This window comes from Xyrauchen texanus, chromosome 9 (genome assembly GCF_025860055.1).
Source record: "Xyrauchen texanus isolate HMW12.3.18 chromosome 9, RBS_HiC_50CHRs, whole genome shotgun sequence".
NCBI lineage: Eukaryota > Metazoa > Chordata > Actinopteri > Cypriniformes > Catostomidae > Xyrauchen > Xyrauchen texanus.
In genome coordinates, this window is record NC_068284.1 from 39,551,641 (window position 1) to 39,565,552 (window position 13,912).

Genomic DNA, 13,912 nt, shown 5'->3' on the forward strand with positions numbered 1-13,912 from the left:
GAGGGATTATGGGATCGTTAAAAGGAATATTCTGAGTTCAATACAAGTTAAGCTCAATCAACAGCATTTGTGGTATGAAAATTTATTTTGACATCCATACATTTCTTTAAAAAAAAAATAAAATAAAATAATTAAATAAATAAATAGAGTGGTGGTGGTGTAGTGGGCTAAAGCACATAACTGTTAATCAGAAGGTCACTGGTTCGATCCCCACAACCACCACCATTGTGTCCTTGAGCAAGACACTTAAATCCAGGTTGCTCCAGGGGGATTGTCCCTGTAATAAGTGCACTGTAAGTCGCTTTGGATAAAAGCGTCTGCCAAATGCAGAAATGTAAATCAAGGTTACAGTGAAGCACTTACATTGGAAGTTTTATAAAAGCATTTACAATAATTCTTCTGTTAAAAACCATGTATTATTTGAGCTAAGTTTTTTAAATTGTAATTTCTACAGTCTTAGTGTCACGGTATTTAATCCTATGTCTCTTCCTTGTCTCGTGCCTTGTTCTTAGTGTGTGTTGTGTGGGTGCGTGAATGTGTGGGCGTGTTGTTTGTACCATGATTAGCGCTCTGCCGCAATCACTCCTCTCACCAGCTGTTACTCATTCCCATTCCCTTTAAATTCTCACCACTCTCTCATCTCCTTGTCAGATCGTTGTTTGTGATGTCCGGTGTTGTTCGCTCTTCAGAGTTCCAGTCCAGTTCTCTCGTTGTCCCTGTTTCGCGGTCCTGTTTGCTGTTACCCGGATTCGCCGTGTCTGTTCAACACTTCTCTTCACTCTTCTCACCACGATCATCTGACCATTGGAGACTCTGCGCCACTAGACCATCACCCCGACTTTTCCCCTATCTTCTCAATTTGACTGTCAATAAACTAATTGTCAACTTGCAACTTGCTTCCTAGCTTCATTACGCCACAGAACGATCTGACCACAAGATGGAAGCAGCGAGTAACAATTCAGACAGCCTAGAAGAATTCGTGGATGAACAGCAGACTTCGTGATGGAGAACCAGGAGAAGAATCTCAATGACACGGCTCACGCTGTCCAGGCTCTAGTGGCGAGGTGTCCGGACTCACCCAGCAAATTCAACTTCTGCGAGCTCCCACTGCGCCACCCGCGACCGCTGATTCCTCAACCACCACCAGCCCCTCCCAGTCGGAGCCCCGCCTACCGGTTCCAGAGCTATATTCAGGTGAACCTAATTTTTGCCGAAGCTTTTCTAACACGATGCTCAATGCATTTTTCTTTACAACCCAGAACATTCTGTGATGAAAGAACCAAGGTCGCTTTTGTCCTGACGCTACTTTCTGGGAGAGCGCCCTTTGGGGAACGGCGGTGTGGGAGAATCAAGATGAATGCTGCACCTCTTTTCAAGCACTCTCCGCGGAGATGAAGCGAAGTTTTCGACCGCGCTGTCTCCGGTAGAGAGGCAGCCAGAGTGCTGGTCGACTTGGCGCCAGGGGAGAGATCTGTATCAGACTTTTCTATCGAAGTTCGGACGCTAGCGGCGGAGAGCCAATGGAACGAGGAGGCGCAGTGGGACATGTTCCTGCATGGGCTGGCTGATCGCGTCCAAAAGGAGATATACGCCATGGATCTCCCCACCAAGCTAAACGATTTGATCGCCTTGGCGCTTAGAGTGGACGCAAGGTTATCCAGAATGGAACAGCGAGTACAAACCAACCGCCCCTTGAGAGGATTAGGCGGTCAATGTTCTGGAGGCGGGACGCTGCTCAGCCCTCGCTCTGTGATCCCGAGCCCATGCAGGTGGGTCGAGCCCGGCTTTCCGGAGGAGAAGGAAAGGCGGAGATCCCAGGGACTGTGTTTGTACTGTGGTGGTGCTGGACATTTTGCCTACAACTGTCCTTTAAAAGGATCCGCCCGATAGCAAGTATGAGGCTACTATCGGGTGGGATCTCCACGAGAAGACCTCATCCACATCTACCCTCCTTCCGGTAAGTCTTCAATGGTCTAATCACCGCCACGACTGTCGAGCACTTCTGGATTCTGGGGCCGAAGGAAATTTCATGGACTACACTTTTGCACTCAACCACCAAGTCCCCCTCAAGTCTCTCACTCACCGGATCGCTGTTCACGCCCTCAATGGCCAGAAACTTCCCACCATTTCCCTAGCCACTGAAGACATCACTCTGCCACGCCAGGCAATCACACCGAGACCATCTCCTTCTACATACTGGACACTCCTCTTGCCCCCATCGTCCTTGGTCATCCCTGGCTCACCCATCACAACCCTAAAGTGGACTGGCAGTCTAAGTCTGTGTCAGCGTGGAGCACTCAATGTCATAAGTCTTGTCTTGTTTCTGCCTGTTCGCCTGTTTTTGTCCCTGTTTTTCAGGAAGAGGCGGTGGATTTATCTAACGTGCCCATGGAGTACCTGGACCTGAAGGAGGTGTTCAGTAAGTCTCGGGCGGCTTCTCTCCTCCACATCGTCCCTATGACTGTGCCATAGAGTTATTGCCAGGTACATCTCCGCCTAAGGGCAAGTTATATTCACTCTCGATTCCAGAGAGGGAGGCTATGGAGAAATATATTTCTGATTCTCTAGCTAATGGATTCATCCGCCTTCCTCTTCTCAGCCGGGGCGGATTCTTTTTGTGGGGAAGAAGGATGGATCTCTGCGACCTTGCATTGATTACCGGGGCTGAACAACATCACGGTAAAGAATACTTATCCTCTACCGTTGATGTCTTCAGCTTTTGAGAGGTTGCAGGGAGCATCCATCTTCACTGAAATTGGATTTACGTAATGCTTATCATTTGGTCCGCATCAGGAGGGGGATGAATGGAAAACCGCTTTTAACACCCCAGAGGCACTTTGAATACTTGGTCATGCCGTTCGACTTGTCCAACTCCCCAGCGGTCTTCCAGGCACTCGTCAATGACGTGCTGCGAGACATGGTTGATCAGTTCATATATGTTTACCTGGATGACATATTGATTTTTTCTTCTTCTCTCCAGGAACATGTGCAGCACGTCCGGCTAGTGCTTCAGAGATTGCTAGAGAATGGGCTTTTTGTCAAAGCGGAGAAATGCGCTTTTCATGCACAGTCTGTTCCTTTCTTAGGGTACATCATTAGTCGGTTGAGGGAATCGCATGGATCCTGAGAAGATCAAGGCTGTGGTAGATTGGCCAAGTCCAGAGTCTCGTAAGGCCCTACTGAGATTCCTGGGGTTCGCCAATTTCTACCGGCGTTTCATTCGCAATTTCAGTCAACTAGCCACACCTCTGACCGCCCTGACCTCCCCAGAACAACGTTCAGGTGGTCAGACGCAGCTGAGGCTGCGTTTGCCAAACTGAAAGGTTGCTTTGTTTCAGCCCCCATCCTGATAACCCCTGATCCATCACGTCAGTTACGTGGTGGAGGTCGATGCATCAGAGGTGGGGGTAGGCGCAGTGCTATCCCAGCGTTCTCCTTCAGGCGACAAGATACACCCTTGCGCGCTTTTTTCTCATCGCTTGTCCTCGGCCGAACGTAATTACGACATTGGTAACAGAGAGTTGTTGGCAGTCAAGTTAGCTTTGGAGGAATGGCGCCACTGGTTGGAGGGTTCGGGGTACCTTTTATCGCCTGGACCGATCACAAGAATTTGGAATATATTCGCGACAGCTAAAAGATTAAACTCCAGGCAGGCTCGGTGGGCTCTTTTTTCGGTCGCTTTGATTTTACTCTCGCATCGCCCGGGTTCCAAGAACATCAAACCCGATTCTTTATCACGTATTTTTGATCACTCCGAACGCCCGTCTACTCCCGAGTGCATTTACCAGAGACTCTATTCATCTCTACACTCACATGGGAGATCGAATCGAAGGTCAAGACGGCCTTAGAAGGGTAACGCCCCGCTCGGTGCCCACCGAACCGTTTGTTTGTGCCGGAGGGGTTACGGTCCAGCGTTATTCAGTGGGGACATTGTTCTAATGTGGCTTGTCATCCAGGAGTTAATCGAACTAAGTTTTTAGTCAAGCAACGATTCTGGTGGCCTTTGATGGTTCGTGACATTCACAGTTTTGTTTTGGCTTGCTCAGTCTGCGCCACTGGTAAGAGTTCCAATCGACCCCCAGACGGGTTACTTCAACCGCTGCCGGTGCCATCGAGACCCTGGTCCCATATCGCTCTAGATTTTATCACCGCCTCCCACCCTCACAGGGACACACGGTAGTTTTAACCGTGGTGGACCGGTTCTCGAAGGCGCCCACTTCATTCCCTTGCCCAAATTACCCTCTGCCAAGGAGACAGCGGTGATTGTCATTGACCACGTCTTTCGGCTACATGGCCTCCCGACAGATGTGGTCTCTGACAGAGGACCCCAATTTGTGTCCAAATTTTGGCGAGAATTTTGTAAATTACTGGGAGCGACTGTTAGTCTGTCCTCAGGGTTTCATCCCCAGAGCAATGGTCAATCTGAGCGAGCCAACCAGGATCTGGAGAGAACGTTACGATGTTTGGTATCCAAGAATCCTTCCTCATGGAGTCAGCAACTGTCTTTTGTTGAGTACGCCCACAACACGCTACCAGTATCATCCACGGGCCTATCTCCGTTTGAGTGTAGTGTAGGTTACCAGCCACCTATTTTTCCTAGTCTGGAATCCGAAGTCGCGGTCCCTCCGGCTCACGCCTTCGGTCCAGAGGTGTCACCGCACTTGGACTAGGGCCCGGAGACTCTACTCCAAGTGGGGTCACGCACCAAGGCCAAAGCTGATCGCCACCGGTCTAGGCCTCCCGTATACGTCGTTGGTCAAAAAGTGTGGCTTTCTACTAAGAACATTCCTCTACGTTCGTGATCTAATAAACTTGCACCTAAATTTATTGGCCCGTTCGCTGTCACCAAGATCGTTAGTCCGGTGGCAGTCCGCCTCAACCTTCCTCCAGCGTACAGGAGAATTCACCCCGTATTTCATGTATCCAAAATAAAACCCGCCTTTTATTCCCGCGATTAACCCGCCGGTTCGGTTCCCCCGCCGCGACTCGTAGACGGGGAACCTACTTATTCGGTCAACCGTATTCTGGACTCAAGACGGAGGGGACGCTGGATTTCAGTACCTGGTGGACTGGGAAGGTTACGGTCCGGAGGAGAGAGGTTGGGTACCGGCCAGAGACATTCTGGATCACTCCCTTATCGATGACTACAATCGGCAGGTAGGGAGCCTGGGAACGCTCAGGAGGCGTTCCTAGGGGAGGGGTACTGTCACGGTATTTAATCCTATGTCTCTTCCTTGTCTCGTGCCTTGTTCTTAGTGTGTGTTGTGTGGGTGCGTGAATGTGTGGGCGTGTTGTTTGTACCATGATTAGCTTCTGCCGCAATCACTCCTCTCACCAGCTGTTACTCATTCCCATTCCCTTTAAATTCTCACCACTCTCTCATCTCCTTGTCAGATCGTTGTTTGTGATGTCCGGTGTTGTTCAGCTCTTCAGAGTTCCAGTCCAGTTCTCTCGTTGTCCCTGTTTCGTGTCCTGTTTGCTGTTACCCGGATTCGCCGTGTCTGTTCAACACTTCTCTTCACTCTTCTCACCACGATCATCTGACCATTGGAGACTCTGCGCCACTAGACCATCACCCCGGACTTTTCCCCTATCTTCTCAATTTGACTGTCAATAAACTAATTGTCAACTTGCAACTTGCTTCCTAGCTTCATTACGTCACACTTAGGGTTTAAGGGTTTGTTTACACTACATTGTCAAACAAAGTTGTAAAATTGGCTATAACTTTACACAGAAAAGTTAGTATGTGATTTTATCACAGTAAAATCACGTTAACCTGCATACTGTTTATGTCTTGTGACTATATTTTTGAAAAAATGTGTCTTTTAATGCTCAAAAATTGGCCTCCATTTACTTTCATTGTAAGTGCCTCACTGTAACTCAGATTTTTGCTATTATTAAAAAAAAGCAGGGGCAAGTCAAAAATATTGTTTGTGGTAATCAATATTGTCACGAATGCTGAATCGATTGAGCTTAACTTGCATTGAACATGGAATATTCTTTTAAGTGTCCAGTTAATCCACAAATAAATAGTAGGTCATCCAGGTATTTCTCTCTCACTGCTTCATAAATACTGAGGAATCGGACCTACTACTCTACTGGCATGCTGTTTTTGGCATAATATATAGTAGGGAAGTATGCATAATTGGACGCAGCCAATATTTTAAAACGCAGTCTTTTAATGTTTAGCAATAGCACAAGGCAATATTGTGATTTCAGTCTTAATTCAATCAATCATTGAGCATAAATGGATATTATACCGATTTCTCAGAAGTCAAAGTCTGCTGGTTTCAAGTGTTTTGGATGGCTTTCCTCATCATATAGCCTATAGGTAAGCGCTTTCACAACTGTCATGTCTTCAAAGCCATTTTTCCTTATTAATGTGAGAACGAGAATGAATAAAAAAATAAATATCACATGATTGAAGTTAGGAGTGCCAATCCTCCTACATATTGTGGCTATTGTTATTTCAGAATTTCTTATTTTAATTCACAGAGTTTTTACAAAGTGTGTTACTAATCAATTATAAATAAACAATAGGTGATTTTATTTCATGTTTATAACCAGTGTGCTGATGGTATTAATTTGGTCAATAATTGGCCATAAATTGGTGCATCCCTAGTTTCAATAATACTTTTCGACTGGGGAGGATGTTTTGAGTTCTGAAAGTTACAGTGTTAACATCAAATAGTAAACTTTCAGTAAAAAAATATTTTAGATTCATCATGATATGACTTCTTTAAAGCCCTGTATATTTTTCATAACTCTAAAACCAGGCTCTTTTTTTCCAGATGAAGAGTTTCTGACAGCTTTTCTTGAGTTCTACACCATAAGTCATAGACAGATACAGAGGGTGCTGCAGCACAACTCTCATAATCCCTTTACATCATGTCCCTCTGTTGGCACAGTAACACAGTCTGACTGAGTTAGTGTTGACTGCTTGAACTCTTCAAAATGGTTATTTTAAAGGTGACATTTATGATGTCAGAATTATTTAGGGTGTTAAACTCTTTAATAAGTGGATTTCAGAGGGGAAAAATGCTACAAAAGTGTAGTGTATGTACTCTTAATATACAGTTTACTGCCCACACAGCATCAATTAAAAAACACTGTCATTATTGTTTGATGTGCATGTATATTTGATGTGCATGTGACATGACTGGCCTTTTGGAATCAATGTACAGCGCATATTGTGAAATTTATTAAGATGTCATATCAAGGAATTCGCTTAGAATATACTCCTTTCTTTTTCCCCTGTACTACAGAATGAGCAGCCATTTATATTTCCCCAGCCCATTTCTCTTTTCTATTTCTTCATGCTTTTTCTTGCTGCACCATTCTAGCTCCTGTGAGACAAGTGGTTCATTTACAAGTATAATATCCCAGTCCAGAATGAGATCACGGGTCGAGTGTCTAAAATGTGTTGTTGAAGAAAGAAAATCTACAAAAAAGGTAAACATTTTTTTTATAAAAAGCTTCAGATGGGGCTGGATGCTGCCAAACTCTCCGACAGGACTCTCAACACAGTCCCAGAAGGTTATACTGAAGTCCTCCAGACGTCCCAGATGTGTGTATGTGTGTGTGATCTCTTTGTGTCTGAATAGAACTGTGTGTGTGTGTGTGTGTGTGTGAGAGAGAGAGAAAGAGACAGGAATTATTTTGTTTCTGATTAGGATGGAGTGTACGTGTTATACCTTTGTGTCTGATTAGGTATCTGCCGAGGACGATGAGGAGACAAAGCATGATGAAGACAATGACAGCGACCACTCCACCGATCACAGCATGGTCTACTCCTGAGGAGGTGGGCATCGCTGTGGGGTCTGAGAAATGGACAGATAAGACAGTCAAAGCCAAACAGAGAGGATGAACATTGTTCAAATCAGAATGAAAACTGAAAACACACGTCCTAACTTTACTGACCAGGCAAAATCAGAGAAGGATTTGAGAGAGACTTTCAGAAGAATAAAAAGTTTAGTGTTTTTACAATTAGGGGGGGAATTTTAAACCTAACAATTTGATCAAAAATTTGATTCAGGGAGTCATGATGCAACTGCAAAACAATCTTTGAAGCATCTTAATTCAACAATGTTGTAGCGCTGCAAATATTTTGCAATTATATATGCGGTAAAGACATAGTGATTTGCTTCATTCTTTTCGAAGTAAGTGGAAGCTTTTATACTTTTTATACCCTACCCCCCTATTCACACAAAGCATGATGGAAAATTTTGTCTGGCTGTGGGAAAAATGTGTATACCTAAATTCAAGAGAACCACCAGACATTCACCTGCTTTTTTCCATAAACAAAACTATTAATAATTCATTTAAAATTCAAATATTTCTCATGCAACTGTGAATCGATTTTTCTCTTCAGCTCTAATGCACAGCATTGATTATCTTAAGAAACAACTTCAAGCCTTTTCTCCACGGTAAGAGTGCACTTGACATTTTCAAGCAAACAAACTGAACTAAGGTATCACATAAGAGATGATCACCGCTGATATTTTTTTCTTTCTCACTCAAATGTTGTACCAAAAATAATGAACAAGTCTTGTTTCCTATTATCTCGCAAAAAAATATTTTTAGAATGTACAAAGAACTGCAAGCTACTACACAGTGTCATTTTCAATCTAGTGCGAAGCCACAAGTGCAGCTGACCTCTGTGTTTGAAAGGAACCACATGAATAATCAACAGCAAGATTTCAGTGAAGAGTCCATCATAAGCTTCAGTGACTTTGCCTGGACTCAGAGAGCATGAACGACATTCATTACTCCCACCCACGGCACAAGCTCTGTCTTCCTCTTAAACAATACTCCATCAAAACAAGACAAGTTAACAGTCACCCTGATGCTCACACGCTTCAGGAGAATAAAAAAAAAAACACGATAGATGAGAGTGGAGAGGATGAAGGAGGACAAACAAAGTGAGTGGTGAGTGACATGACAAGAAGCCCTGAGAGCAAGAGAATGAAAAGAGAAACAGACAGAAAAGGAGGGGAGGAGAAAAGAGGAAAGACAAAAAGAGTCCAAGAAAACACTGAGGAAAAAAAGAGTTGAACTTTTTATTAGGGGTCATCACTGGAGTTAAATATGTGATAGTAACATTCGAAGTAAGACTTTTGAAAAAGTCTCTCTCAGTATTACATTATGTTGTTGTGGCGGCTGTGGCTCAGTTGGTAGAGCGGGTCAGCCACTAATCGCAGGGTTGGTGATTCGAATCCTGGCCCACACGACTCCACCTGCCGAAGTGTCCTTGGGCAAGACACTGAACCCCAAGTTGCTACCAATGGCAGGCTAGCACCTTACATAGCTGCTCTACTGCCATTGGTGTATGAATGTGTGTGAATGGGTGAATGAGACGCAGTGTAAAGCACTTTGAATACCGTTAAGGCTTAAAAAGGTGCTATATAAGTGCAGACCATTTACCATATTACTTATATCAGACTTATTTAAGATAAAAAAATAACGGTACTGTCTGATTTAAAGGAATTCTTCACCTAAAAATGAATATTCTCTCATAATCAACATACTTTTATGCCATCCCATATCTGTATTACTTTCCTTCTTCTGCTGAACATATAATACAAGTTAATGGTGATCAAAATCAAAAGCTTAAAAAAAACCTCACAAAGTAAACTTAAAAGTAATCCATGACTGTAGTGTTTTAATCCATGTCTTCTTAAGTGATTTTAGTTGAGAACAGAAATATGACTTCTTTTTTTACTATAAATCTTGAACCTACAGCTGAGATATTCTTCTAAAAATATTAGTTTGTGTTCTGCAGAAGAAAGAAAATCTTCCACAATTGGGATAGCATGAGGATGAGAAAATAATAAGAGACTTTTCAATTATAGGTGAATTACCCTTTAAGTGTTTACAAACCTTAGAGGAGGCTTCACTGAGGTGTATGAGTGTCACTGTTCTATGAGTTCTGTATTAATCATAAAGACATTGTAGCATGATTGTATTGATGTCTTGTGCTAAAATTTTTATGTTTAAAACACTTTAAACAAAGTGTTTATGTCTGGCAAAACATACTGGCAGACTTTACGTTAAGTCTTTCAAGTACTGCTGTTTATTGGGCGTTTTCATACCAGAGCTTTTGGCGCAGAACGAAGGCATTTGACGTCAAAATTCATGGCGTTTTGTTGGTGTACAAGCTGCTTTTCCAAGCTAAAGTGCACATCAAGCGATCACACTCCCCTTTAAAACAAGGATCTGGTCCATTGTGACTCCAGTACAGATTGCAATTGGTTTGAAATCAATCTGGCCTAACTTGCAGCTGTGACGACTTATGATTTGCTTAATATATACTGTAATGCATTTCTTATTGCCATTTTTCACTGCAAAAATTGCTTTTGGTGACGGCTCTCATTTTTTGTGCAATGGCAGGTAGAATACAACTGGCATTCTGTGTGTGTCTAAAAGCAAACTTTTTCATTTTTGGAACCTTCTCCCAAGTCATTATGTATCGATATTTATATATATAGCAATACTTTTTCCCATGATATTTTGATGTACTGAATCGTGTCATACTGTCTGTATCGTAAATCAGAAGGCAGTTAGTGATCCCCAGTCCTTGTAGAACTTGGGGTTGTACCAAGCAATTGCTCACACATGCACAATTTTTTATAATGACATAAAGGCTTCACGTCCTTTACCAAGGGGGTCTGAATATAACCAGACTGATGAAGTGGACAGCTGGCTGATGATGTACAGTAACTTTGTTTTCTTTTTTCAAAAGGCTATAGATGGTTGGACCTACCCTGTAGCAAGAAATTGAGTTGTACTTCCAAGACATCAATACAATAATGTATCTCATTCCCACGGTTTTCTAAGCATGATTGTTTTCAAATTGGCTGAAAAATGCAGTTTTCAGTGTCAACCTAATTGAATTCTAAGCTTTCAATGAACCAACAAATTTGCGCTGATATCAATGTTTTCAGTGTAATACCAAATGCTTTGCTTTCATTAACAATGTCGCAGCACAATTAACTATCTTCATAATGACATATCAATTCTGTAGCTGAAAAAAACGCCCACATCCGTAATAAAGTCCCCTGAGACAATCAGACAGATGGAGGATAGATAGAACGAAGAGATACATTCAGAGAGGTCCTAAAAGGGAAAAACAGAAAGCTAGTACGATACAGAATGAGAGAAAGAAAGTGTTTAGACAGTACCTGCAGCATTCTCTCCGGGTTCTTCTCAAGAGAATGAAGGGATGAATGGATGGATGGATGGGTGGATGAGGACCACATTAGTGTGGGAGCATGAGATGTGAAGCATGAGTGCAAAAAGAGGAACAAAGAGAAACGATGAAAAACGTAAACGTGTGCAAGCATATATGTTTTTTGGTGCTCGCTCAACAGAACCAAATAAATCAGTATCTCTGAAGAGTATTAAGAAGGATTTTGTTAGTGAAATAATAAAATAATCAAAGCGAATGTTTGCTTGAGGGGAGGTGTGGTGTGAGATTGTGTTTCTGGATAATCAGAGGCTTTGCCGTGAGATGTGCCGGGTTAAATCCTGCATTACATTCAAAGATGACAGCAGATGCTGCTCAAAATGCTTCTATTATACAGAACTGCAGATCTCAATATACATCTCTATCTCTCTCATACTGTTCGCACACATAATCTGTTCAATTTTAAACTGACATATTCAAGCTGATCTACACACTAGGAATGGGCATTTCGGTCATTTTGTCTTCTTGACTACTCGACAGATAAATCCACTACACAGCTGCACTATTTTTAATTGCTGGTCTATGGACATTACTATGCTGCGGTTTAATGCGGCAGCTGGTGTCTTTAGCCATTGCTGTTTTTTCAGTGTCTCGCATCATAAGCTTCTTGTTTTTGAGATGCCGTGTCAAGTTAAGCACCCCTTATTGAGTGTTGAGTGCTGTTGCTGCATAGTTTGACAATTTGGCCCGTACAGTAAGCTGAAAATGAAATTAACAATAAAGACCTTTTTAGCTCATTTGTACATCCAGTCGTTGTTTCTGGGGTTTTCGCTATACCAAAATGTCATGGCTCTCAATAACAATTTCGATATCACAGCAAAAACGAATTTGTTGTTGAATATTTCAAAAGTTTAAAAACTATAAAAACTTAAATTTTAATATAACTGGCCTATTAAATTGCAACAATGGCTTGTGGCATTCAAGTATTAATATTATAGTATTCAAGAAAAGCAACAGTAATACAATTAAGAACAAAGACACACGTTATAAGCAATAAAAAAAAAAAACAAAGATAGATAGAAGTGCAATAAGATAGAAGTTTTGTTTTCCCCGTTATGTAATAGCAGCATCAATAATAATCCAGTAATCAAATACAAATATATAACTACTTAAAGGAATGTTCCAGGTTCAAAACAAGTTAACCTAAATCTACATCGTTTGTGGCATCATGTTGATTACCACAATACAAATATTTTTGAATTGTTAAAAAAAAGCAAAAATGGTGGATACAGTAAGGCGCTTACAATGGAAGTGAAGTGCGAGTCCAAACACATTAAAACATACACCGTTTCAAAAGTACAGCCACAAGATGTAAACACTATACATGATAACATGACTTTAGTGTGATCAAATTGCTTACTATCCTTATCAGTATAACGTTATATCCAATATTACAATTTCATTGCCATGATGATGCAATGCCGGTAAACCTTGAGAGTATGATAAGCGATTTTATCACAATAAAATCATATTGAACAGAAATGTAACTAAATTAAAATTATGTAAATTTGTTTGTGTCCTGTGGCTATACTTTTGAAACAGTTTGTATTTTTATGTTTATGCACTGACCCCACCACTTCCGTTGTACGGTAAGTGTCTTACTGTAACTGCAAATTTAGCTTTTTATTATTATTTTTTTAATGAATGAGGAACGATTCATCAAAATTATGCCACAAATACTGCTGATTTTTATCAGAATTTAGCTTAACTTGTATCGAACCCATAACATTCCTTTAAATTGAGTCGGTGCTCAGTACCTCCGATACTGTACAATGGTATCATTAATTTCAAGTTCCAGTACTTTTGACATCCCTAGTTGTTACTGGATTTTGATCAGTGAGAAAAATTTAAAACAAGTTTAAAGTCAAGTCACGCAATTACTGTGTTTTCAAGATCGATCATTGCTGTAACTTCAGAGTACTCATGCCCATCCCAACAACACACACACACACACACGCACACACACACGCACACACACGCACACACACACAACCAGAACTTTGATCAGATTAATTTCAGTGTAATGCCACAGTTGCATATTTAAACTGTAATTAAGTTTGTACATGTGGAGAATTACCTGTAAAAGTGTACACTCCATTCAGCTTGTGGACAGATGAAGGAGTGACAGTAGGTGATGATGGGGGTGACAAAGGGGTACGAGTAGGAACAGAGGACGGCGGAAGAGAAATATCAGGGAAGAGAGCGTTGGATAGGGAATTGGTGGGAATTTCAGGAGAAGGAGGGAGAGAGGGAGTGGGTGAAGGAGCGAGCGTGGAAGAGATAGATTGAGTATATACAGTAGGTACAGAAGTGGAAGAGGAGAAAGGAGGAAGAGTTTTACCCTCAGTAGAGGGGGAAACAGAGGAATGAGGAAGAGATGTAAGAGAGGATGTAGGGAGAAAAGGAGGAGAGGTGAGGAGGAGTAGTTCTGGATCTCTCTGGTCTTGGAAGATAAAGGGAGAGAAACGACAACAGAGCATGATATAGGAAGGATGGAGTGATGGATGATGGATGTGAAGAAAAGTGGAAGAGAAAATACAGATGGTGTCATGCAAAAAGAGAAACAGAATAAAGGAAAGTAAATTCAGAACAAAAGTGAAGTGAAAGTAATGTAAAACAGTAACATAAATAATGATGATGAAAACAGAAAAACAAACACCTTTTTAA

General features: G+C 41.9%; 1 protein-coding gene across 3 annotated transcripts in view; it reads right to left on the reverse strand.

Annotated features, from left to right (window-relative positions):
• LOC127649389 (cell adhesion molecule 3-like) overlaps nucleotides 1–13,912 on the reverse strand; it is a 100,619-nt gene that overhangs the window by 8,671 nt on the left and 78,036 nt on the right. Inside the window, exons 9-11 of one of the 3 annotated variants that reach the window (XM_052134457.1) lie at nucleotides 13,323–13,688; nucleotides 11,181–11,201; nucleotides 7,695–7,820 (exon numbers count right to left, since the gene is read on the reverse strand). In XM_052134457.1, coding sequence (XP_051990417.1) covers nucleotides 7,695–7,820; nucleotides 11,181–11,201; nucleotides 13,323–13,688 — 513 coding nt within the window. The remainder of the gene's footprint in view (nucleotides 1–7,694; nucleotides 7,821–11,180; nucleotides 11,202–13,322; nucleotides 13,689–13,912) is intronic. The other 2 variants (XM_052134454.1, XM_052134455.1) reach the window with 2 other exon arrangements.